This window comes from Acyrthosiphon pisum, chromosome X (assembly GCF_005508785.2).
Source record: "Acyrthosiphon pisum isolate AL4f chromosome X, pea_aphid_22Mar2018_4r6ur, whole genome shotgun sequence".
NCBI lineage: Eukaryota > Metazoa > Arthropoda > Insecta > Hemiptera > Aphididae > Acyrthosiphon > Acyrthosiphon pisum.
Window position 1 is genome coordinate 54,728,409 of NC_042493.1, and position 27,650 is coordinate 54,756,058.

General features: G+C 32.2%; 1 protein-coding gene across 1 annotated transcript in view; it reads left to right on the forward strand.

Annotated features, from left to right (window-relative positions):
- LOC100574649 (homeotic protein distal-less) overlaps positions 1 to 27,650 on the forward strand; it is a 114,800-nt gene that overhangs the window by 16,243 nt on the left and 70,907 nt on the right. Inside the window, exon 2 of the mRNA XM_003244545.4 lies at positions 3,938 to 4,125. Within this exon, the coding sequence (XP_003244593.1) occupies positions 3,938 to 4,125 (188 nt within the window). The remainder of the gene's footprint in view (positions 1 to 3,937; positions 4,126 to 27,650) is intronic.

Consider the following 27,650-nt stretch of genomic DNA (forward strand, 5'->3'; position numbering starts at 1 on the left):
ATTACAATATACCTATAGTCACGGCATTGTTGCAGACATCTCCGTCGTGCGACACCATTCTGAAATAACGAAAAATTAATTTTCTAGTAGCTAATAGGTATAGATATAACATGATTAATACATATACATAAAGGTACCATATTGGTCTACAAAGTAAATAACTAATAAGGCCTGCAAACGACAAACTTATAACAATTTAAATTAAATAAAATAATTTTGTAAGATTCCTTATATTGTCATTATAATATTAACCTGAAAAAATCTCGACATTTAAAAAAATTCACGTCTAATAAAGGCTATTATAGACACATCTGGATGTATTTTTCTTGAAACTGTAGATAATTTTTTTCCAAGCGATGTGAATCTTAAGCCGACAACAAAAATTAAAAGTTTAAAAACGTCAACTCAAATAATGAATATATCATAGCAAACATATTATGATATTAACTAATTGAAATCATTATACCTAAGACATTTATAACTTCTGTTGTATTTGAACGAAATTTTCATTGATGACCATATAACCACTGGCTTTGAGTGCTACAGCAAAGTAACTCGTTAAAGTTGTTTTGGATGTATACACACTATAAGTACTTATATAGTTTACAACCTATATTATTACATGAATTACACCTTCTATTACAGGTTAGGATGTAAGCACATAATGGAATAATATGATATGGTACCTATATATTGTAACTTAATTAAAATCAACAAACTTAAGTTTTTCAACTCGTCAACTTCGTCCAGACTGTTTGCACACAAGTCACACATCATACCATGCACACATAAACAATATATTTAATGTAATATATTATGACATGTGTTATTTTAATATTGTTAAAACGTAGTCGTCGTGTTTTTTTTTTTTAATTACGGATAATGATGCATGATGGTAGCGTTAATAATGATGTAATTTTTCTTCACAGCGATTCGATCTTTTGTGTACACTGTTCAGTTGTAATAAATTATTATTACTGCAACAAAGCACAATAGTGTAATTAAAATCTTATGAGCAAGCGGTGTGTATATCGCACACGAGTTTAAACCAGGAATAAGCATATTTTATTAACGTGTGTCGTAGGAAACCAAACCGAAAAATATTGAATCAAACAATATTTTTCGGTGAAGGTTAGAAATAATTTGAGAAGTACATCAAATATACCTACATCAAAACACGATCAAAAAAGATACCAATCGATCGACGATATGTCATGACAAAACGTTATAGGTATTTTTTATATTGTAAAGTATAGGTATATATATACTTATATTATATTTAGGTAGTACAATATAAGTACCTAATACAGATACCATATATAACCCTGATAAGTGTAATATATACATATTTATATATATTAGGTAGGCATTATATTGAATGAGAGTTATAAGAAATATAATATTATAATGACATATTTAAATGCAATTTCGATGTAAGGTTTTCAAATCCTCCTGATTCAGACAGATAGCTCTAGGCCTTACCTACCCCTTAATAAACTAGTATATAAGTAAGCAGTCTTAAAGTAGGTATATAAAATACATGAGGCACTGATAAAAAGAAATTGTAATAATATGTTAGTAGGTACATACATTATAAAAAAAAAGATGATATGAATTATGTTATTCGACCGCTGAGAGATTCGATAACATATTATATTATAAAATACAAAGCTGATATATTAGAATATGTGCATTGTTCTCTATTTGCGTGTTATACTATATCGTCATAAATACGCGACATTTAACCGAGCCTTGACTTCTGTTTAATTTTCTCTCCCTTTTCGATAACACAAGAATTGTAATTGTCGTCCGCATGCAGTGTATATACAATATAATATCGTCCGATAATGACATATATATACATGTTTATTATACTATATACAGTCGTAAAAACATTTTGTATGATAAATCATATAAGATCACCGATATACTCGAATCGTAGGTCACACACGTGATACACATATGCGTATGGTCTTTTAACCATATTCGATTGTGTGTGCATGCGCAAGAGAGTTGATTACAAAAACCCTAGAAAACCTATTGGATATCACCACCGTCGCGATTGTTAAGGTCAACATGGTATCGCGACAGTAATTTAATTTTTATATTCCTTTTTGGACAAATCATTTAAATTTTCGTTATACATATAGATACGATAAAATAATATAGGCACAGCCTTTGTCACATACATGAATATTATTATATATTTTTTTTATCTGCACTTTTGAGCTCTGGTTTTTTATTATGCATAATTCGTTAATTATTATCACGTATACGCTCTATTATTTGCAGCTGATTAGGATTCATAGGATTCAATATGATATTATACTCTTTAATATTATAATATTATATAATATAATAAATACAATATACCTCTACTAATAATAGCGACATGTGATATTAGGTATGTACATTATAATATTATATATATATATAGGTAGTATTTTTTATTGCCTCAGGACATTTTAATGTCGTGATATTATTTAACGATGCGATTGCAGAAGTCAACCGAGATAAAATCCAATGATCGAAACTAGTTCGTGTTAAAAATATTATCTGCAGGATTTACGTGTTCATATTGTAATATCATACTAGGTACCTAATCAGTATATGGTACATAATACATATTATTATATTATACTATAACATAATATACTGTGATATCAGTTATTCCGTGTTCTGCTGATGAAGTTGGTTCATCTGAAAAGCAGCCAACTACTATATAATAATACATGTTACTCAAACTTATAATGAAATAAAAAAAATTGGCTTAAAATCAAAAATCCCAATTCTTATTACCATTTAAGATATCTACAATACCTATATAACATATTATATTATAATGATTATAACCAAATACTAATAGACATACGATATATTATTACTACATATTTTATTTCTACCCGCACCTTTATACCTAAACCTAATTGTATTATTTATTTTTTACGTTCCTTATTTTCATTATTTTTGCATTTGAATGGGGTAAAAAATACTTTTGAAAAATGGGTGGATATGAACGGTTGTAAACATAATATAACATGCGGAGACGACGCGTGTATGTGTCAATAGAATTTCCCATGTACCTATATAATATATTTGTAAATAGTTTGGAGGGGAGCTTACAGTTTTTACACAGACAAACAAAAATACAGAACTTAGGGCTGTACACGCTAGGGGGTGAATATAACGGTGTGGATGAGGTGGCAACCTGCTGCAGGTGAGCAAACGGCAAATATGTTTTTGATTTTCTTGCGACGGCCATTGGTTATACAAGCATATAAAAGGTGCGGTCAAATAGAGTAAAAGGGTAAAAACAATAATAACTGCGAAAATAATTACATTTTTATGTTGTACCCTAAAACAGTTTCGTCCGAATTTCCAATTATTATGATAATTTTCAACTAAAATGGTTTTTGTTCTTATTTATATATAGGTTATAGGTAACTTATACATAGACACGGCGTCACATACAAACATTTTGATATATTAGTTATATGTACCTACATAGTATGTTAACGTTTCTAAATGTGTATGTGTGCTTATGGGTATGTAATATTATAAAATAGATAGGCATGAAAGTTAAAACTAAACAAAAAAAAAAATCCCATGACGTATTATTACATCCATTTTTATATTATCCCATGACGTTTTGTGTAGAATAATCAATTATTATACATTTTACCTAGGTACAATATATCTAAGTTCGTCGATAAACTCCAGCTTTATTGAAAAACTAATCAACTCGCTAATTTCCCAGAATCGCCAGTGTAATGGTATATAATATAATATTATGATATAGGCATTATTGTAGGTATAACGTATCAAGATGAAAATAACTTTTTAAATTTCTGTTTATTTGTCAACTATGTACAATTATTACGCATAATATGATGAGTATAGCTTATAAAGTAATAATTAATTGTATTGGGCGTTTCAGAAAAATGTGGTATCGCAGAAGATGGCAGTCTCAGGGTAAACGGGAAAGGAAAAAAAATGCGGAAGCCTAGAACCATTTATTCAAGCCTACAATTACAACAGCTCAATAGACGTTTCCAGAGGACTCAATACCTAGCACTACCCGAACGAGCTGAGCTTGCCGCATCCTTAGGACTTACACAAACTCAAGTAAGTGTTTGTTTTTAATAGTTATTTTTGTATTTCTTTTTATTATTATTATTATTATTATTTCAAACCCTGGTATAGCCGTATAGCTTAATTTAAAATTAATAATGAACCTATATATGTATATAAATTATTAATAATATTATTATATTTTATGAATCAAATAACAGTAGGTGTATATAATTTAACTATATTTTAAATAAAAACAAAAACATGTATTAACTTAAGAATATAGGTATAGGTAATCGATTAACATTTTTAAAAATCATTATGGTTTTAATTAAACGTATCATTTATTGTTTACCGTTTAAACAAATTTATTTCTAAATGTACTTAAGGGTTTGCCGGAGGAGAATATTGTTTTCATTGCCCTTCCCATCACCCTGTATAAACTAGTCGTAAATATTACATATTAATATTTATACGTCTAGTTTATAGGTACTTATTAAAAATTCTTAATATTTATAAATATAAATCATGTACAGTGATAATAATACACATTTTAATATACAGAGCGCACTATGATCTAGTAGAATTACAGAAATTTATATTTTGCGATATCATTATCCATACATTTTTTTTTTTTAATTTTAGTGTTTAAATAAATAATTATAGTAATAACACAATTTAAATTTGAACACATCAAATACTTAAATATACAAAATAATATTATAGTTTATGCACTACATAAGAATTAGATTATGTAGATAGGTATATTTTTATATTAAATTATACCTATAATGTTAATTAATTTTATTGTAAAAACATTTTAATATATATTTTAAAATATATTATACCTAACTAACGATGTTCCTCATATTTAAAATAAGAATATAATTATGATTCATAATAATCACTAGTCTAATAATAGCTTATGTATATTATATTAAGGCATATAGCGACGTACGATAAGATGTACTAGTAGCATATAATATATTATTTAATAAGTTAATTTAATCAATTTATGAAAAAATTCATACTTAAAAGTTTATTTTTGAATCCTACTGTTATTAAATTATTATACAAATAGTATTTTTTTTTTTTATAAATTTACAGTTTTTTTTCTACTATGGACTAATACTACTATGTACCTACTTATACGGCTATACTATTTTTTATTTTCGATTTACGATTAAACAATCCGAGTTGAATAATTGCACAAATGTTTTCGAGATCATAACATTACCTTCTGTAGTCTACCTACATATTAATTACTAATTATTAATTTTCTATTAATGTACGTATGTGTTGAATACCAAAACACAAGTTTTCAAAACAAACAATTTTAATAGTATATTATAGATATTATTAAAAATGTGCGTTTAATATTTTAATATTCATTGAGAAACCAATAATATATGCAGGTCAATATAGGTAATATTAACTTTAACTACGATTACTATTATTAATATGATGGGATGAGTATACCTAGTACCTATAACTTACCATAAACATCTAAACGATGACCACCGCGTCGTTGTGGTGAGTTTTTGAAATGATACACATTTTATTAGTTTTAAGTCAACAAGCAGGCTGCTAGGTATGTGGTACATGTAGGTAGGTACTAAATACGTAAGACACGAGGACGACGGGGTGAAGAATAATAATAATATGTTTCAAGCGGCAGAATTGGGTGTATAGACCGATTATAATATTAGATTACAAAACTGTGTCTTCTGAGTGTATACATATAATATTGAAATCAAATACGCCCATTACGGATATTTCTGCCTATAAGATTTTAAAACTCTTTTAGAACGAGATAAAACTGTACGCGGAGTTATCACACGAACCATCGCGGTATACACTACAGCTATATACAGAAGAACAAAAAGGGAAAAGTACCAACTCGGCTGTCGCGGTCACAGTCGTGTGTGGGTAGTTGTGGGTTAATGATAAATTATTATGTAAGACCTAGATAAACCGTATACGCACTATTATTATATTATTCCGTGTTTATATATTTTTTTATATACCTATTTACAGCGTACTGTGCGTCCTGTGGTTAGTGCTATACGTAATCGTATACGAGTGTGTAAAACTATAAAATACCATTTATTGTCTCGTCGAAGATGATCGGTGGTGGCGTAAAACATATTATAATAGGTAGTATTGAAGATGAAAACAAATCCGCCTATAATTTATAAAAAAAAAACTTAATATATAAAATTATTATATTATAATATACTACAATCCAATTGTTACTGTTGCCACATTTTAGCAGTGCAATAAAGTAGTTTGTTATAGGATATAACTCATAATATTTATTTTAATGTATACAAAGAGAAACATTTTGATCTAATTTAAAAGTGAAATTGTTTTTAACTTGTAAGCCATACTACCTAATCGTGTTTAGAGTTGAGATATTGTTCTTCCCCAAATTAAACTTTAGAATATTAGTTAAATTTGTTATTTGATAATACTATCGACTTCTTATACATTGACTTAATACTTAACTCAATTCAATTGTTTCCATCAACTATTCTCCCATGCGTTTTTTTGGCATACTTTTTTGGCAATGCTTTCTATTTTCATCAAAATAAATTACGATATTAGACGTATTGCTGTATTCGCCTGTGAGTACCAGTGTATTGATTATCGGTAGTCTATAGGTATAGAATGTACGTTCGTGTAACATAATCGTACGTACGAGCGACGGGGTCACGTATTGCTTGGCGCGTGAACTCCAGGAGAGGGGCTGGTCTTCGAGCTTTAGAGTTAAAAATGCGTTACCGCTCTTCGAAAATGGTGCCATATAGTAGGTATTTAAGAATCCGATTTATGTATATATATTTGTTGGGAAGGACTCGTGAATACTAATATACGCATTGCATATAATATCAGAAACAAAACAGACGGAAGCCGGGGAATTTTCTGCCAAAAAGTAGTCAGTTAAAAAGAAAACGATTTTCCGGGTCCGTCATAATATTATATAGATATAGAGCAGCTATACGGAACGCGAGCATTTTCCCCGGAGGCACGTCGAAACACGGTTGGGCTGCGGCTGCGGCGGAGGAGGCGTAGGCGCAGCGAGACGTGGTTCGTCGTGGTTCGCGGTGCCACAGCTGACAAAAAAATATATATAAAAAAACGTATTTCTAGACGACTACACGATTATATTTTGTTGTATGTATATATATGATATTGCAGCGCTCCGTCGCGCTTACGTGACTACGAGAATTTCAAGGATACGAATTCGATATGCCGATATCTCTGACGCAAGAAACGAGAGCGTAAATATATACTAGGTATATACCAACTCGCGTGTACATCCAACCTGAGTTTACTCGTGTGTGTATATAATATATATAATATATATACCTACCTGGGTAAGATGAATATATATATTTAGGAAGGTTCGAGAACGATGATGGTTCGTCGTCGACAACGACGAAAGAACGAGAGGACTAGCAGCCACGTATTATAAATATATATACACATAAGGATGGGGGATTGGAAACGGTATACCTCATATAAATATATATACAATATGCGCACGGAAAAATCAGAATTCCTTCCGATCCGTTCCGATACAATAGAGACGTGTCGAATTATTCTTTTGATATCGTGCCGATAAACGTCGAGGATAAAGACGGGTGGATTGGAAAAAAAATGCCTCCGCCCATTGTCCCACGAAAGGTTCCCCTCATGCCCACGCGTCATACACCCAGGCGCGAGTCCGGTGGGTCCATCACGCTCGTTTAACCGTGCAGTGTACGACAACGACGGTTGTTAACGATCGAAAAATAATATAGGAAGAAAAAATCTCTCTTTCGTGCAAATCCGAGCCGGAGAGGAGAGAACGGATGACGACGTTGACGATGGTCTGCCTGTGCGAGTACGTATATATATATATATATAGTTGTGGCATTATTTGTGTGTATATGTGCAACCAAAAACTTGGAAAGCGACTCATCACCACAGCAAAACTCACAACGCGCGCTCGGCTTTCTCTCTTAGAATATTGTGTTGGGTACTGTATTATTTATTATATTCTAGTGTCACAAAAATATTCCCGAAAATTATAAGCAAACCATTGCTGACCGACCAAAGCGCTGGTATATAATACTGTGGTATATATAATTTTTGGCGTCTTGATAATATACCCTTCATATAATAGTGAGTAAACGGTAATTCCGGTGTTTATTCTCGTTTACTAGTATTTTTGAATGCATAAATATACCATAAAAAAAAATCAGTATGATAGTGTCATATACCACCCCGGCTGGCTGTATAGATAATAACATACTGGTGGCATAGTGATAAGGAGTTCATCGAAACGTTTTTATTTTTCGAATAACAATACTTCAGTTTTATTTCGTTTGTTGTACATAGGAATAACAAAAATTACTATAATAACAAATAACAATAATACGCGTTATACGCGATGACATTTTAATAGGTACTACCTATATACAGGAGGCGTTCGCGTGCCGCCGTAATGTCGATGGAGGCGGAAATTATGTGAGTTTCCTTACGTATACGTATATGCGGAAAAAGTCGATATTATTATTATAAATAATAATAATAATCAAAATATATGGTGATTGTGTGTGTGTGTGTGTGTGTGTGTGTGTGTGTGTGTGTGTGAGTGTGAGTCGTACATGCGGCGTTGCGTGAGAGGCGTAACCACCGCTCGCGGAAGTCGTACCGCACCGACTGGAGGGTGCAAGTGAGGGTTGAAAGTTCGATTTTTAACCCTGTGGTACAACATATGTAGAAGTATACAAGTGCCACGCCCGCCTTCGACCAACCCCGCCGATTCGCTCGTAGATTGCGCATGCGCGGTACGTCTATAGATATAAGTGTGTGTGTGTGTGTGTGTGTGTGTGTGTGTGTGTGTGTGTGAGTGTGTTCGCCCAAAAAATAATGAAAATAATAATAAAAGCGGCAATATTACTGCGTAGGTATATATCTATCTGTATATAATATTATATATAAACGCGTCCGTTTCCCTTGACGACGGCGACGTGACTGCTTACGGGTACGCACTATATACTCTCGTAAATATATACTAATATATATACATATGATGATGAAATGTTTGTACCTCAACGTATGGCGAATCAAACGTAATATGTATAAAATAAAACTTTATTCGGTCGTCGTCGTGTAGCATATTTGCGTGATATTATAATAATATATATGTTGTCAAGTTTCGTTCTCTTGTACATAAGTGAGGGTACTTTTATAAGGGTGTAATTTTTTATCTATGAATAATATTTATCTTTTTTTTATTTTGCCACTCTGCGCAGCAAACGCACTGCTAATTAGAGAAACACGTCCAGCTGTCCACTAAATTAATAATACCTAGGTACTTTTTGTTTCCACAACCAACTCGATTGACACTCAAAAACGAACTTTTTTTACACAATAGATACCAATTTTTTAATTACAACAATCGCTGGGTGCGATTTTTGCAGCCAGTCCGATAACATGGATGTGCTTGCGTTTCGTCAGTGAAAATATTATATTATATTACCATAGATTTTAACGTTTTGGTAGATATACCTCCTATACCGTATATCGAGGAGCTTACTCGCGAGTCGCGACCCCACCGTCGTGCGTGTTTACCGATTTACTGTTTAAATATTTAACGCCAATAGGACGTGTAATTGTATGTGAATATAATATAATATTGTGTTTATACAAGTATGCGCACAAAGCGAACCTATTATTCATCATGTAGGTCCGATAAAAGAAAAATAGGGCCGCCACTGGTGGACGATACAACACTACTGCACGAAATTCGAATATAATGACGGTGGCCCGGTTATACGTTTATTGAATAATATAATGATGTTATAATATGCAACGAAAACACATTAATCGATTGAGCGCGTTCGTATGTATCATTACTATTTTACGGTTTTTTTTTTCATTTTTTCACGAAACATAACGACATGAATAGTATATTAGTATAATAAAATCGAAATATGCGCGCGGTTATTATTAATGTACGCGCGTGGTTGTGTCGTGTGTGCCCGTTCGGTGGCTACGATGGTGGCGGGGGTGCTAATTGCCGTTTTCCTTTGACGGACTGAAAACTAAACAGTCTTATTATTATTATTTTTAATTACGGCGGGTAATTGTCGGGTAATAAATAATAGGTAATAGATTTTTTTGTTTTGTTTTTTTTTATAACTATTTACAAAACGTAATTTTTTCCATATCGTTTATAGCTTAATTATTTTTAAGTACCTAGGTATAATAATATACGCGTCATGTTATACTTAAGTTTTGGCTGACGTTTAAAAGTATATATTATTATAGTGGCGTAATTAATATTTAAACACTCAATTATTTAAAACCGTTAATTTAATAATTATTATACTCGTGAACCTATTGTCATAAAAAAAACTCAATATAACTTTTAACTCCGATACCTATTAATTATATTATAATCTAACATTATCTATATGTATAATGTATATATATTACAGCACCTTTATGTATATACAACGACGTACGATATTTTTAATTTAATATTAATAACGTGATGATGTGTAACACGTACGGCGGTAAATGTCTTGATTGCGTTATAGAGATAAATTAATAAAATGTTTTTTTTGATAAGTAGGTATCTGCAGGTATTATTATTAGTTATTACTATTACTATTACGTTATCATACACGATTTCTGATGATTGAAAAGTTCGTTTAAAATAACTATTATACGCTCCTCATAATAAACCTGAAATATATTCCACACGGCAAACACATACATCCATCCATCCATACATACATACATACATACATACAAAAACAAGATCGCCTGTAGAAGATATTATTATAAATAATAACGATAATAGGTACCTACTCTATCTTATAATGTTATTTTTTTTTTTTTTTTTAATAGACACGAAGTGCATTAATTTATTTACAAATGACCATTATTGCGTAATAACGACGACGATTACACTATTACAGTACAACAGTACCTATTAGTTTACCTGCACATTTTTGTTATTAATATTTTGCGAAATCGAATCTGTTTATACGGTAGGTATACCTAATAATGTGTTATTATATCATTTGTTCATGTGACATTGATGGTTTTATGTGAGTTGTGGTGATCGATGGACCGTACATATGGTACCTATATGTCATATTATAGAATATAATAGATCATACCCATACCTATGAAATAAACATATAATATATTTCGTCGCGCGCATCTTTGTTATGTATATCATGGTATAATTGAATCTATTTTATGAGCTATTATGATAGTAAATAAACAGGTTGGCCAAGAAAGTATCAGTTATCAAAATCTTAACATAACTACCCACGAACCTATATGCTATAAAATTATATAGTATGTAATCGAAAAAGACGATTTTCCTTTTGAATCCATTCACTATTGATATAATAATATTTAGATCTTAATTTTGATTGAGGCTTATAATATTATTATACTTGCACCCAGGGCATAAAATAAATCTGATTTCAGGGGACACACTTATTAATTTTAACTGTTACCTTTGGACTTTGACAGATTTCTAAAGCAAAAAAAAAGACCTTTGGAGATTGTAACACCCAAAATCCTTTTTATATCAATTACCTTACACATCAATATTTGTCAATTGACTCACATTTATCATTCAGGGGACACGCATTGATTTTCAAAGGATCACACAATGTGTGTCATTTTAGCACCCCCCTGCTTGCACCGGCTGTGTACCGTATGCGTTTAGGACTATTATTATTATATTCTACTGTCGTGGAATAATAACGACGATAATAATAATATAAAAGCGCGCGTGCACATGCAGAGATCGCGTACAGTCATCCCATCCTACAGTGCATTTATATATATATATATATATATATATTATACAGATATGCTGCAGTATAGCCATTCACTCTGAACCTCTCGCGCACATATTACACATACAGACACACATTATAGTATATATGTAGTAAGCAGTTATAGTAATAGGTATAGGTCAGGTATATAAAACAGTTTAACATGGTATATATATCATGTTCACCGCGCGGTCGTGGTCGTCGGTCGGCTTAACGTTTGTACAAATTGCGTTTAACTCGTTTGTTTATAATGTACATTTAACGTACCTTATAACCGATACATCGAGTGTGTGTAACCCGCCTCTTCTAGCGCGAGTTTGAACGCATAATATCCGTAGAGTTCTATATATGTATGCAGTACATATATATACGAATAAGTATATATATATATATATATGAATTGGACGACGTGACAGTCCTACGGTGACGTGTTTAAACTTGTGATTTTGTCGCAACAGAGGAGGGTGGTTTCGGTTTTTTTTATTCGCTACTCAATTTAATTGTCTGACTTTACCGCTGCAGGAGATCGCTGTTTTTATACACATTTTCTTGACGTCAAGTCATATAGTATGGAAATATTTTTTACAACAGAATACAACGACCCCCTCGCCGCGTCACAAAGTAAATACGTCGAAACAATCGTTATATATAATATTATATATTACATTACTTCAATCGGTTGTATAAACAGGTCGTCGATCGTTGGTCACGCGAACAAAACAATATAATAATATGAAGTATTGTACACCATAATAATTCCTACAGTCCCAAATCCCAATACGCGACTAACAAAATATGACACAATCTATAGGTAGGTACTCAATTATACATTCATCTATATTATAATACGTATTATACACTCACCTCGGTAAATAATAATAAAAATATATGATAGGTACCTCGACGAGCACCATAATATATCGGCACTTCTGGATTATATAATATAGGTTGTGGCGAATTTCGAGGGGGGAAAAATTCAAGATTTATTATACATTATATATGTTATCGTGCGTTCGCGTAAGGCCCCGGGGGCACGGCACCGGATAGGCCGGATTTTTTCCTGCAGAGTTTGGGGGGGAAGGGCAATAGTTTGACGTGGTCTGTTATTATCGGCGAGACTACTAAGCTGCATTGTACATATCATAAATATATATATATAGCTGCTTTCGATCCGAATTGGTGTACTCGGTAATAATATAATATATATGTGCCGCCGTCGTATCATCTCGCGTGGCGGCGGAGATTTATCGCACGCGATCATGCGACCGATCGCTGTAATTTATATTTTATATACATATTATTATCACGTGTATATAATAATATATACCCATATAAAATATACGGATATATGTTATATTATTATTTTAATATAATATATATTATTTGTATATACCTATATAGCTAAGCTAGAAAACGATCAAATTGCTTTGCGTGTAGCTCTCAACATAATATAGTAAATATATATATTAGGTATAGGAACGGCTTGATTTTTTCGTCATCGGTTTAGGTGTACACAGCAGATGAGGTACCTACGTATTATATATATGAAGGTACTCACGATCGTATGTATATTTTTTTTTTGTATAAAGAATCGAACGGACTACATAATATAATACACGCCCCACACGCGTTAATAATATTCCTATATATATATATATATATATGTATTTGAAAGTATATAATATATACACCCAAACTGATACTATTCAGCTGTAGCTTAGTGACTATATTCATATACATAACATATTATATAGTTATAGATATATATATGTTATAGGTATATGCATGCGATGGCGTTGGCGCGTAGGTACCTATACCTACCTACCCGTGCAGTACCTACACGTATGATGCATGCGTGCGAGTATACCTATAATATATAATATTATTCAGATTTTTATTAAGCATTACTATCGGTTTATGCGAAACACGTTTCTTAGGAGGCTGAACGTCGTCGTCGTCATCGTCGTGTGTGCCTTTATATTTTGTATAATAGGTACATGTATAACGGATAACAAAGAAAAAATAATTTTAAATAAAAAAAACTACAGGTATATTTCAGCTATATTGCAGCTACCCGTGTTTACCGTGGCATATAAAGTGTAAAAAAAATACGATCGAATAAAAATTATATCTTAAAATATATTATGCGGTCTTCCGACGCCGCGCGTTGTGTTATTATACTTATTATTATTACCTATACATAGTAGATATTATAATGTTATATACAGGTAGTAGAGCCCCAGTAGTATACACGATGTATATCATTTAACGCACGTTTAATAATACGTTAAATTATACATTATATACACCGCGAGTACTACCTGCAGCATCTATGTAATGCCTGCGTTTTCAGAGACGAATTCCTCAAAAGAAAAAACCGACCATTTGCTACGGCCGCGGGCGTTTTGCCGTTAAATATTTTCAAACAACATTCCGAAGCTTTCGGTCCGATCAATAGTATTGAAATTGTAAAAAAAAAAGTAAATAAATAATAATAATAAAAAAATCGTTCAAATTTTTTTCCAATAATTTTTTTTTAGAAACACACGATTTCTCGGACTCTGAGCCGCGCGCGATGATGTATATATACGCACGTTTGCTTGCAGTGCGTTCGCGTACATGTGCTGCTGCAGTACCTATTCTTGAAAACGCGATGTGTTCGAAACGTGAAAAACTGGATAAAAACGGCGTGTACAAATGTTATTGAAACGTGTGTGTGTGTGTGTGTGTGTGTTATGTGTGTGAGTGTGTGTTGTTATGTATGTATGTATATAATGTTATATATACATATAATATAATATAATGTACAGCTATATGAGTGCGCGTGTATGTGTGTGAGCGTGCGTGCGCGTACGTCGTACAACTTTTTTTATCATTATTATTATTATTATTATTTCGTCGGAAACCACATAACGTGCTTGGAGAAGAAAAAAGAGAAAAAAATCTGGCAACCTTGCCGCAGCGGCCGTGTGTATATACTACATAATAATAATATATAGGTACGCGCCGTGCGGCGGAGGAGAGACGACTACGATGACGACGGCGACCACGACGACTATACGACCACGACCACGGCGACGAAGCCGAAGACGAAGACGACGACGACGGCGACGTCTCTGCAGCGTGTTATAGGCGTCACTGAAACAATTTTTACTCTAGGCCAAAAGGGGCGTAACGCACGAACATATAATATTTTACTTCAACAAGTGCGCGGGAGAGAACCGCCTCCAGTACCATTGCGCTGTGGCTTGTAATATTATTATTATTTTACTCTCAAGTCCCCTGCTGCAGCAATGACCGTAGTATACATATAACGTATACACAGTATAACCTTGCCGTGTACCTATCCGTGCGTTTTTTTTTCTTCGCCCGAACCGTCCTTTCGGTAAATATAAAAAATAATAATAGTACGCCGCCTAGGTTACTGCTCATGTTCAAAATATCAGATACCCTTGTATTATAATACCTGTGCTGGTGTCGTAACCAAACTATATATACCGCAACTTTCACGGACGCGTTCGGTCTTGTATGCGCGCTGGATTCGACAGAATTCGATTTTTCGTACCTAATGATAATATCGCATCACCGTAATGGCAAGACATAGCAGATAGTATAATATAGTAGATAATATAATATAGTCATAGCCGCGTGTGTACGATGGTCGTTCCGGTCGTTTGAAGCTTCGAAAATGTTACCACACCGTTACACGCATAATATAATATACACCTTCGAATGTAACCGATGTAAACGAATATTTATACATCGTCCACCGCACGTGTTTATATAAATAATATTCCATTTCATTGAGTGAGCATATATTATAATATATATATATTATTTAGGTACACAGTATACACATTTCGCCGACCGTATAGTATATAATATTATAATATAATATACGTTGTGGGATGTCCTAATTAGGATTTTTATAATTAGTAAAACGTCGATGTTCAAACCACGTCGGTGTGTACGTGCTCGCACGTGTGTGTGTGAGTGTGTAAACGTATATGTATATATATATATATATCGTGTACCCGTCCCTCCTCCTCCTTCGAACATGCGTTCCAGCGACGATCATTACGAGTATATACAACGCACCGCCTGCCCATATAGATACAGGTTATCCACAAGCAAGGCCGTACACTTATAATTTATATACATATTATATACGTGTGTGTGTGTGTAAACGACGACGTATATTCGGTTTTCGGAATCCATCAAATCAAAATGTGACGTATATACATCATACACACGCGGCGTGGTATTACCTGCGGTTCGTGATCTCGATTTTGGGAGGAAAAAAAATCATTAAATTTACTCGTCATTATTCACGAGAACCGCATCAGCTTAGAAAATAAATAATTTAACAACATACGACGTATATTGAAAACGAAAGTTTAATAATATTATAGTATATGATATAATATACGTCTAACCTATTATATGTTTTAAATTTTAATTAAATCGTCGCTCGTGTGAAAACATGAAACATATTTTGTTGTGCACCGTGCCATTTATTATATACAGCTGATGTTTATATTTGCTGTGCCGAATCATCTGTTATAATAATTGTGAACCTAGTCACTATACGTACATGCTATACGTTTAGTTGTTTAGAAGCTTAGAACACTACTTTTTGGCACTCGTAGGGCGGGTATAACGAATAATAATAGCGGAAAATTTGTTTTCCAAAGTTTACCAAAAACAAAGAATCCTTCTTATTCGTATCATTCGGTTAGTGTAGATTAAGTTATTATTTATTAATTAATTATTATTTGCATATTTTATCAACAATTTTGAAATTTCAAAAAATACTAGTTAACGCTATCATTATATTATAATAGTACCGTTACCCAATATCCATAAATATTCGTATTGTTATTGGTGATTCGTCTGTTTTTATATGGGGAACCCAACATTTCAAAAGTTTAATAATTGATAATTGATATGATTAGGTGGTAGGTACTTACCTATATCATCGTTATTCATATTGTGTAACGTCTGTTTATTAGTCTACTGAGTGCTGAACATCAAACATTTAAGTAAAATATATAATATAAACAGATATAATATTACCTATGTTGTTATAACTCGTACTCGTGCATAATGTAATCACTGAAAACAATATATTATTATTTATTATATCGTACCTATAGGGCGAAGAAATTCGATCGTTTCAAATGGATCGCAGGAGCTTTTAATTTCATTGCTGTCATCCCTCCCGAATACGTCACCATGGATACTCTTATCGGGCTAGATAATAATATAATAAGTAGTTATACCTTTAATAGTATATATAACACAATAACGTTTTGCGAGCATTATCGAACGGTATATATCAATGACACGTTATTCGTACATCACAATAATTACTGCGGCGAAATTTATTATCATAAAAACGATATAGGTACCTACCACCTAGCTGTACGACATCTACGGCGCACATATGCCGCGAGCGCATGTCGACCTTAAGAAAGCGCGCCTATAACCTATTATAATTTATAATAATAATATAATGGAAGTAAACGTGTGTGTAGAAAAATACGTATGTGCTCGTGTGCAGTGCTTCGCCGACCATAACTCGTCGATAATTACCAATGTTTCGTACATTAGGTATGTATATAATAATAATAATATAATATGTATAAATAATATTGTGTCTACGCGTTCGTATAATTGTGACATTAAAATATTGTGTTTTTCGTTTGGTTTTTTTCCTCGGTTTTAAACGATATGTCCATTATGCATAGCGAGTTTCGTATAGGTATACATATATATCATGGTTTATAGGTCCAGTGTAACGACCGCGGGGTATATGGTGTTATATTATAACGAAATAATATTATTACCTAGGCGCGGTAAACTATTTTCTCTATGACTAAATATATAATATATATATATCTGTGTGATCATTTTATTATCATTTATTTATTGTTACTTAATCTTAGTCCCGCCGAAAACAACTGTTCAAATAATACATATAATCTTATTGATAGATATTATATAATATTATGATCTGCTGGACTCTGAACTTTATACTCTAAAAAGTAAAAATCCAATTAGATATGTGTTCACTGTAAAAAGAAATTAAATAATAAATCTGCATTTATTTATTGAAATTTTAATATGTATTTATATATTATGCAAATAATTGTTAAAATATATTCACTGCTTTTTTTGATTTTATCTTATGTTTTTTTCCTTAAGTTTTACAAGTACCTACTTACCTGAAGTATAAATAAAATTGTATTTAAATTACTGTTTTAATGAACAATAGGTAGTTGTATCAGAATATAGGTATACAAGTTTAAAGTGCTAATTTCATGTACAATTAAAACGATGAAAAATTATAAATTAATTATTTTATTTTTTTGTAAACACTTGAACATCAATAACAATTTGGTAAAATATGCAAAACTATTAAACAACTTTTTTTTATATGTACCTACCAATATTCTGAGAAGGAATGAATTTGTGTCGAACCAGATTTTGAATATCATGTTGCAGCTTCCTGTAATATGTAAATGCGTCAAGTTTCAAGCCCTGAATTAATTAAATACTCTAAACTGTTTAATCTTTCATGTTTTAGTAACAATATTTAAGTATATAGTAAAAAGTGTCGAAAAAATATTCCACGAATATATTTTGTGCAATAGTTTTTTCAGTTCAAAAATGAATGTGTCCATATTAAAACGCTTTTGTCCAGAAAGTAATATACATATCAGATTATCAAGAATCCGGACAAAATTAAAATTAAAATACTTTCGAAATTGTCATTTATTTGTTTTAGATAAAAATCAACCGTCCGAATGAGGATCAATCTCATGCGTGATTTAATCATTAGGTTTTATTAAAATATCATCATGTTATATTATTATTATGTGCGCACGGGAATCATGACGTGTGCGTGTAATAACTAATAAACAATAACGTAATCGATCGTGGAGGTGTATAATATACGATCTATTCTACTGCCGATCGAATGTAGTTTATATAGTGTAACACTGTAATATTATAACGTAATAATATTATTATTAGTGTTATTTTTTTCAACTCTTCAGACCAGGCGGCGCGAGACGGTTAAACGGCACAGTTTTAATAATTAAAACTCGAATGTAATTAACATAACTCGTTCACGTTTTCACATTCAACAGGCGTGTATGCAAATATAATGGCGCGGAATAATGATTTGTAACACTCGTGTCTTGGAAATTTTATCTTCTCGTAATATCGGTCGATGTTGTCTTCCACGCGTGATTTCGAATGAACCTTCATATCTTCGTTAATAATAATTAGGAGGGGTAGATGTACGTGCACGGTCTTATATACCTTTTCGGGATATTCGTCTACTCGTTTGTTTTATTCCTCGTGTACCTATACTACATATTCGTACTTTATCATTAAAATGTACATAACGCCACTCATCCGATATGAATAATATGCAGTTAAACAATCGTCTGCGCGACTATCTATCTATGCGTAAAACGTAAACTTAGGGTTTCCATCAAATTCCCTTTAAAATACGTCTGAAAAATGTGTTTAATCCGCAAAAACTTGACCTAGATCCCCGTTTTTTTTTTTAAATTATTATTATTCTTCTATTACCGTACGTTGGTACGAAAAACCATTTCGTCGGGAATTATTGCAGTGTACGGGCATCGCAGATTCGCTCCGAGGCGTGGCGGGACGCATGTTATATTATACGTCACGTTATTATTGTAATATTATTATATTATTATGCGTTAGGGTCGCGACAAAACAACTTAAACGTGTTTTTAATTTGTTTATAAAACACCGTTTGACCGCCGGTGCTGCAGTTAAAACGGGAATGCACTAAAACAATCGTGACGGCTTCGGCCGTGGTGGCGGGGTGTGTTAGTGTACGATCACTGAAACGACACGTACTCATACATTGTAATGTAATAATTCAAAATGTTTAATGTAATCACTGTCAAAACCATGAATAACCAAAAGAGTATAATAGTATTAAATAATTTAATAATAATAATATAATACCCTAACTTGCCGTCGGACGACCAGCATTCGCGCGCAGCCGCCGTTATCTCAAGCCGGTTCAGTAGGTACGCGTCGTTGTGGAGTATGATGTTCATTATAAAAGGTGTCGGCCTAGCGCCTAGGTATAATATGGACAATATAGGTTTATAGATACCTAACCTAACCTATACAAGCGACCGAGGGAGGATGCACTAAAAAATAAGAACGTAATTATTAATATTATTTTGTAGGCGATATAGGTACGCGCATCACGTTGTATGCACCCAAACACGCCCTGCAGTAGGTATATATCAAATTTACGTTCAAACGTTATCCGTCCGTCACCGCAAAATCCCTCTTCTTAGGCAGTATCGTATATAATGAAAATGTATAATATGTGAGTCAGCCGTCGTAAATAAATATACAAAATATGAAATATATCAATATATAATCGAGTTTAAAAATTAATAGAAATCGCGGCGGACCACCCTGCAATAGTGCAGTACCTATACCTATAAAAAAGTACAGTATAGTATAGTTTAATAGTCATTGACACACGGTGAAAATTTTAAACGTGCGCGATAAACGGCGTACACGATAATAATATAATATAACAGGTAGGAACCCACAAAAAAGCAGGATAAGACTGTACAATATAATATTATAATTCTGGTAGTTTTAATTCAACGTTTCCCTCATTCGATGTTTATTATTAACGTTTTATCGATTATGGTGTTCTGTTAGGTTCTTGTCGATTTCGTGAATAGCAATCACTTAGTTAAAGCTCCTACGTCTTATTTAGGTGCAGAAGACTGTTTCAAAAATATTGTCTTCTCAAAACTTGATAGTAATACAATTATATGTTTTAGCTCTAACATTAACCTGACCGTAACAATTTTAATTTCGCCTTTGAGCTAACTTTTTTGTACAATACATTAGATATTTATGATAGTATTGCACAATCACGTCATAATTAACATAATAATATTAATATCATTATAAACAGTAAATCCTGTTAAAAAATATTAAAATATTATATTATATATAGGTACTATTATATATAGCTATACTCGACGACTTGATTTCGACGTGTTTAATCGAAAGTGACATTACAAATTATAATATTATAACCGGGGCCGCTGTAATGCGCGGTAGACGCGTCATCTTTGATACACAACAATAGTACATATACATAGTAACTGTTAATACTTGTAGACGGCCCGTCGTGTGTGTAGTACCTAATATTATTATTACAGCCTGTTGCGGTAGCCTCGACGAGCCGGTCCCACTCACATACGGCTCCGTCGACGTTTTCACGCCCCGGGTGTGATGATAATAATATAATAATAATAAAACAATAAAAACTTCGCCGTCGAATGATAATGCTATTTGAAAACTAGTCAGTGCGTCGAGCCGGTGAATCGTGTACCTTCCTATTTGCGGTGTTTGAATGAGGACGGCGTCCAAATCCCGCGCGAAAAGTCCCCCAAGTGCATAATATTATAATATATAATTGTTTTAAATTATAATATCGTGATGACTAATGAACTTAAGTTACTTAGTTAAGTTTCGATGTTTCTCAAAATTTGTTTTTTATTACATTGAATATTACCAAATTTGAGCTATAAATTTGATTCATGCCATCAAAAGTTCGCGAAACACATAAGAGTTTTTAGTGCACGTTTTCATACGTTTACGGATTTTGATTATTATGTTTCCTGATTTTTTAGTGCATAACATTGAAATATAAATAAAGATATTAATCTCAGATTTAATCTTCTGTGATTTATAGCCTATTAATTCATAAATCATGATTCATGACATATTTATACTTTGAACTTTAGAGCCCATAAATATTTTATAATACTATTTAGATTTACCGCATTTACGTAAATACACACTGTAAATTGACTAAAGATGTGACACTGAACATATTAATATTTTATACAATTTGAAAAAAATGTTCTGTATTTTTTAATGTAAACAAATCACGCAAATCTAAGAATTATAAAATAACAAGTTCATAGTTTTTAGATGTATATTTTTTATTTATTAAGTGCATACCTATAAGACGTTATATTTGGTACACGACGGTACGACACAACACGCATAGGTATATTTATAATTATTAATTTATGTAGGTACTTTAGAGCATTAAATTTCGAACTAATATAGTGATTACTTGTTAGTGATTACGTTGGATCGTTTTTAAATCCACCGATACTCGCTTTCTTAAAGAAGGTTTGAGTTATTTCATTAATCAATAAAAAATACAATTATTATTCGATTTAAATATTTTATAACGCCACCATATTATCTAAACATAGGTACCTACATTATATACCAACTAATTACCACGAAACTGTGTTGGACAGCAATAGACTAAACCCGAAATGTCAGTTTCGTTTTGAACCATATTATAATATTATATTATATGTACCATATGACCATATTCATACGTAAGACGTAAGTTTATACAAATACTGGTGACATGCGTATAATATAGAGCATAATAGTATATACTGGGTATTAGCGGTGGGTTCTCGCCGTCGCTAAAACTTTCGATTTTTCACTATGAAACAAACAACGCGCGATATCCCATTTGATGTGCCTGTCGACTTTCACGAAGTATTTCACACGAGTTCAATGCGCAGACGGCTATAGATCAAACAACCCGATTATTACTGGACGTAAATATTGACTAACCGAAACCGGTGTGTTCTCGTCAGCTAAAACACCACAAGTTGTATCGACAAATATGGAATACCTAATGGGTAAAGAAAAAATATATCAATCATTTTTTTCCTCCCGGCACTTGCTGGTCGGTCATAATATTTTATTTTACATATTATATTATTATAAAATAATAATAAACTCGTCGGATTAATTAATAGATGTTACACCATTGCATAATGACATAACGTAGATACATAGTGATAGAACATAGCCGACGGTCGTCATCACAAAAATTGGATATTTTGGTGGGAAAATATTATAGGAAATTACAATCTAATCATATATTCATATCTATAAAACTTTTCAATAAAATCCGAGGGGAGGGTATGATTACTGATTTTGGCACGTAAAACGCGTTCATATTTAATTTTAGCATTGCAAGAGCTGCAGGTCCCGTCAATCGTCATCATATATTTTTAAATATACGTGTCCGATGCCGTTTGCTCTAAAGTCTTTATACGCCTAATAAATAACAATAATATAATATAGTATGTACTCTTCGGTGCTGTATACGACTCGGCTCGAACCGATGACTATAATGCAGCGATAATGGCAGGTATAGAACTACGTTGCATGGCTTGCCTATATCCACTTGCGGACTAAGTGCGTGTGTCACACGTAAATGGTAAAATCGTCCGGTGGCCGACTCGATAATAATAATTGTTACAAATCATTTGCCGCGTTCGTTCCTTGGATGATCATGTGCGCATTACATTACATTGTATACCGCACGTCATGTGGGTAGAGAGAGGTACACGCGAAATGATCGAGACGGACTGTAATCGACTCGGACACCGCCGCGGAATCGTAAGTAGGCAACAATATTATTATTGTGCTTACTGTGCGCGTGTGTCTGCGCCGCGACGACGTCTCAATCATGTATGTATAAGAGCATATAAATTTATATTAGATATATAAATAGTGTGTACATGTATAGCGGTTAATTGGTTAACGAGATAACGTCATATATTATAAAGGTACATGTATATACAGTATACACGATATATTTAATATATATTTATTACACAGTCGTGTGCTGCCTGCAGTGCAATTATATATACATATACACATGGATATATGTACATAACGTGCCGGCGCGTGCTCGTCGTTGGTGTGGGGTGTGAGGAATGGGGATAGGACGATTTTCGAACCCGCGACTAGGTTGTGCAGTTGTTCATATATTATTATTATTATATTACCGTGCAGTACCTAACTCCGTAAACCTACAACTATCGGAATGTATGATACGATCACGATCGTTCGCGGATCTGAAATACGTAGAGGAAATATATTTCTGTAGGTGGAATACGGGAATAAGAAACATATAATATTATTATTAACAACCTCCCCGCATTTAACGTTATCACTGAACGGTATCAGCAATGAATTATGAATGAGTTTTCATAAACTCGTGCAAAAATCGTAAATCGTATATACGTTCTGAAAGTTTTTAAAACTGATATATTGCAAATAATCCGAATGAATAATATTTGTAATAATTTACGCTTTATGCAATAACTATGGTGTTGCCGCATTGAGGTGAACACTGAACCTCCTACTCTAAAATTTAAAACTAATTGTTGTAAATTTTAAAAACACGATTTTTCTGTAAATATCAGGACTTGCAAACGTCATAATAACGTAATGATTACAACATTATATTTGACAAAAAAACGATTGAAATTTGTGAACAAAATTAAAACGGAAAGCGATAAACAAAAATAATTTATTACCGCAAAACAAAACATAATAATTAACAAAATACATTATACATCAATGATGTAACATCATTAAACAAAACAAAACGCAAAAATTAATTTATAGAATATCATTAAAAGAAAAATATCGCAAAACGAAATAATTTAAAATCCATTTATTTAAAAGTTATATTGGTTCCGTATAAATATTTATTTCATGCATATGGATATTATAATTGATTACATTAAGTTATAATTATCATGTAAAAACAAGCCAATGGTCAAGTTACCCAGGCTTTTTCCTTAATAAAAAAAAAAAAAAATTGATTATATTATATTCCGTATCTGGGTCATTACCTGCCCGCATTAGTTATTATTAATGCATTTAATAAGTATTAACACTATTCTGAATAACGATAAACGCAAAATTTGTGTAACGTTTTAATTGTAAATAACATAAAACGGGATTTTTTTTTTCAAATGCATGCCCTGGTAAATAAGAATTTTTTATTTTAAATCGGAAAGTTAATTCATAATAGTATGAAATCTATATATAATATGCTAAACTTCTGAATATTTTATATTTTATTATATTTTTGTGCGTTTGTCCGATCTTGTGGAATCCGACTAGGCCCACGTTTAAACGTCAAAAGTCAATCGGATAGTAATTAATTAGACTTGTCGCTATAATATTATCCTTCGGCGAGGTTTTAATCACGTACATAATATTATAATATAACATAATATTAAAATGCATAATATACCTTCCTCTATCTACGACCCTCTATCGTCGATGCATATCGGCATCGACGATCGACCGCCGCCGGTGGCCCCCGGCCGACGCAATCATATTAATATTAAATATTAAATTATATTATAATATTGTGAACGCGCGCCGGTGCATAATACCCGCGAGACCGCCGTCGTCTAATGTCGATTATTTTTCTCGTACCTGCCGATCGTTGTTACAATGCAGCGACCTCATATATAGCCTTTATCAATATTATCAAAAATATTACAATTTTTTTTATTGAAATGAAAAAAAAAAAATGTTTTATGTACTTTAACCTATACATAATTTTTATTATTTAAAATAAGTAGGTATTAATATATGGCATACAACAGTATAGGATTCGCGGTGTCGTGAAATAAGGGTGACTGGTTTGGTAATGGGAAATCGCGTATAGTGTTTGAATGTTGAGGTCGTTTTAGAACGTGCGATCAGTAAATGCAAACGTAATAAAGAGCTTATACTATCGATCGAAGATTTATATAATATAGGAAGAATTGGAATAAGTAGACCCTCAAAGTTGAATGCCAGAAGTATACGCTTATTGAACGACAAACCAATATTGTTTATTAATTAGGATTTTACTTTCTGGTACGATTTTATAACGTAGCCTTATAGCTAATTGACCCAAAGGAACGTTAGTAGATTTTTTTTCGTAGATATTTCTTCTCTATAGATTATTGGTACCATTCTTGTAATTTTATTAAGTAGGTAGTTTGTAGATTCCCCTAGTTTTGAAGGTTTTCCATGGTCAGTATTTTAATTCAGTGCTAAAATTATAACTTATATAACTATTTTAAGACGTATTACCTCCTAGATTTTCGGTTATAAACTTGACTCAAGTCATTACCATCATAAACTAAATACGAAATTTAATTTTCATTTTTAAGATCTCATTATAGTGCACATGGGATTTTATTTTGATGCCTTTCAAACTATGAATATAATAATATTGTCAATTCATTTTTATTAAGTTCATTTTGCATAACTTCGCATAATATATTTTGTAACTTTTAGTGCATATTTCATGGTTTTTTATACCATAAAAATTTAAAGCTGTGTTTGTCATAATTAACGACGACGTGGTTATACCGCACCGTATCTAACTGATCATGGTCGTCGTGAGATACTTGTAGGTTGCTTACATTTTTTAGTCACCGTACGACTCGAACCAATTTAATATCATAATATATTGATGATTTTATTTATCGACTTCCGCGTTTTACAATAATATTAAGTACTAAGTATTTGTTTTTGTCTCCAAGCCATTTTTTTCGAAAATTTCCTTTTTTTTCTGAAACCTGGCTCACGAATACATTGATATTATAATATTGTCTTATGATAATAATTAACAATATTGTACATATTTTCCAAATAATAATAATTGTTCGTTTTCCGAGAACCACGATATGGACGCTTATATAACGAAAAACCCAATGCAATAACCTTTCAATGCGTTCTCGGAATATTCAATCCGTGGCCTCAAGTTCTCTTGTAAGTATTCGATAAAACCAAGTTTTCAGAACGAATGACTGTGCTTTTTGACATTGGGATTATTTGATTTCTTCGCTGTAGCCAAACGACCAATGGTAAAATTATATATTTTGTAAGAATATAATAAATAGAGTATAACACTCTAATAATATATTATTATATTATCCGGAATGTTTATTACAAACTATCGCACACGGTTCAAGGTGTGCAAGTTTAATTTGTCCACCATTCGAATAATATCATAACTCTCCGTCAAACGTCCCACTGAATATTTCTGGAGCGATACAAATAGAACCAATAGAATAATTAACCTTAAGGAGCTTATCTTCATTTACCTAATCAGAAATAAGAAATTTTAACTAAGAATAACTACGAATAACTTTTTTTAAAGGATTGGTTAAAATTTTACAAAACCTCTGAAATAGCGCATTTGAATACCAGTAGGTATTCATAGGATTATGATTTTGTTGTAACAGGAGAGGTGAGTCGGAGAGGATAATGGTTATCAAATCTAATGCATATTAATATAATTTCATTTTTATTCATTATAAACCGTACGATATAAAATAACATCAAAAAACTTTTTTACGCAGCTTTATATATAACGATTATAATATTTGAAATGTGTTGTAGATATTTTACGAACCTTAGCCCAACAGCCCCTCGACCACATGTGTAGCTCTGACATTGACCAGTGACAGTATTATAATGGATAATAATTATATACAAATTATATTCTTATTATGATGTCGCGTTATCGTGGCATTCTGTTCTGTGGACCATAATCATTTTCCCACATTTTTTTTCGTTAAAACAAAAATTTTTATTTTGGGCTATATTCCAGTTGTTTTCATATATTTACATGATAATATTATAATTTTATTATGCATAACATTTTATGACTGTCCAAACAGAAGCGATTACACTGCACATTGCCGGCACGTGTTATCTGTATTCTGCAATAGATGTACTCGAGTACCACTGTATTTAACGAGAACATTTACATTT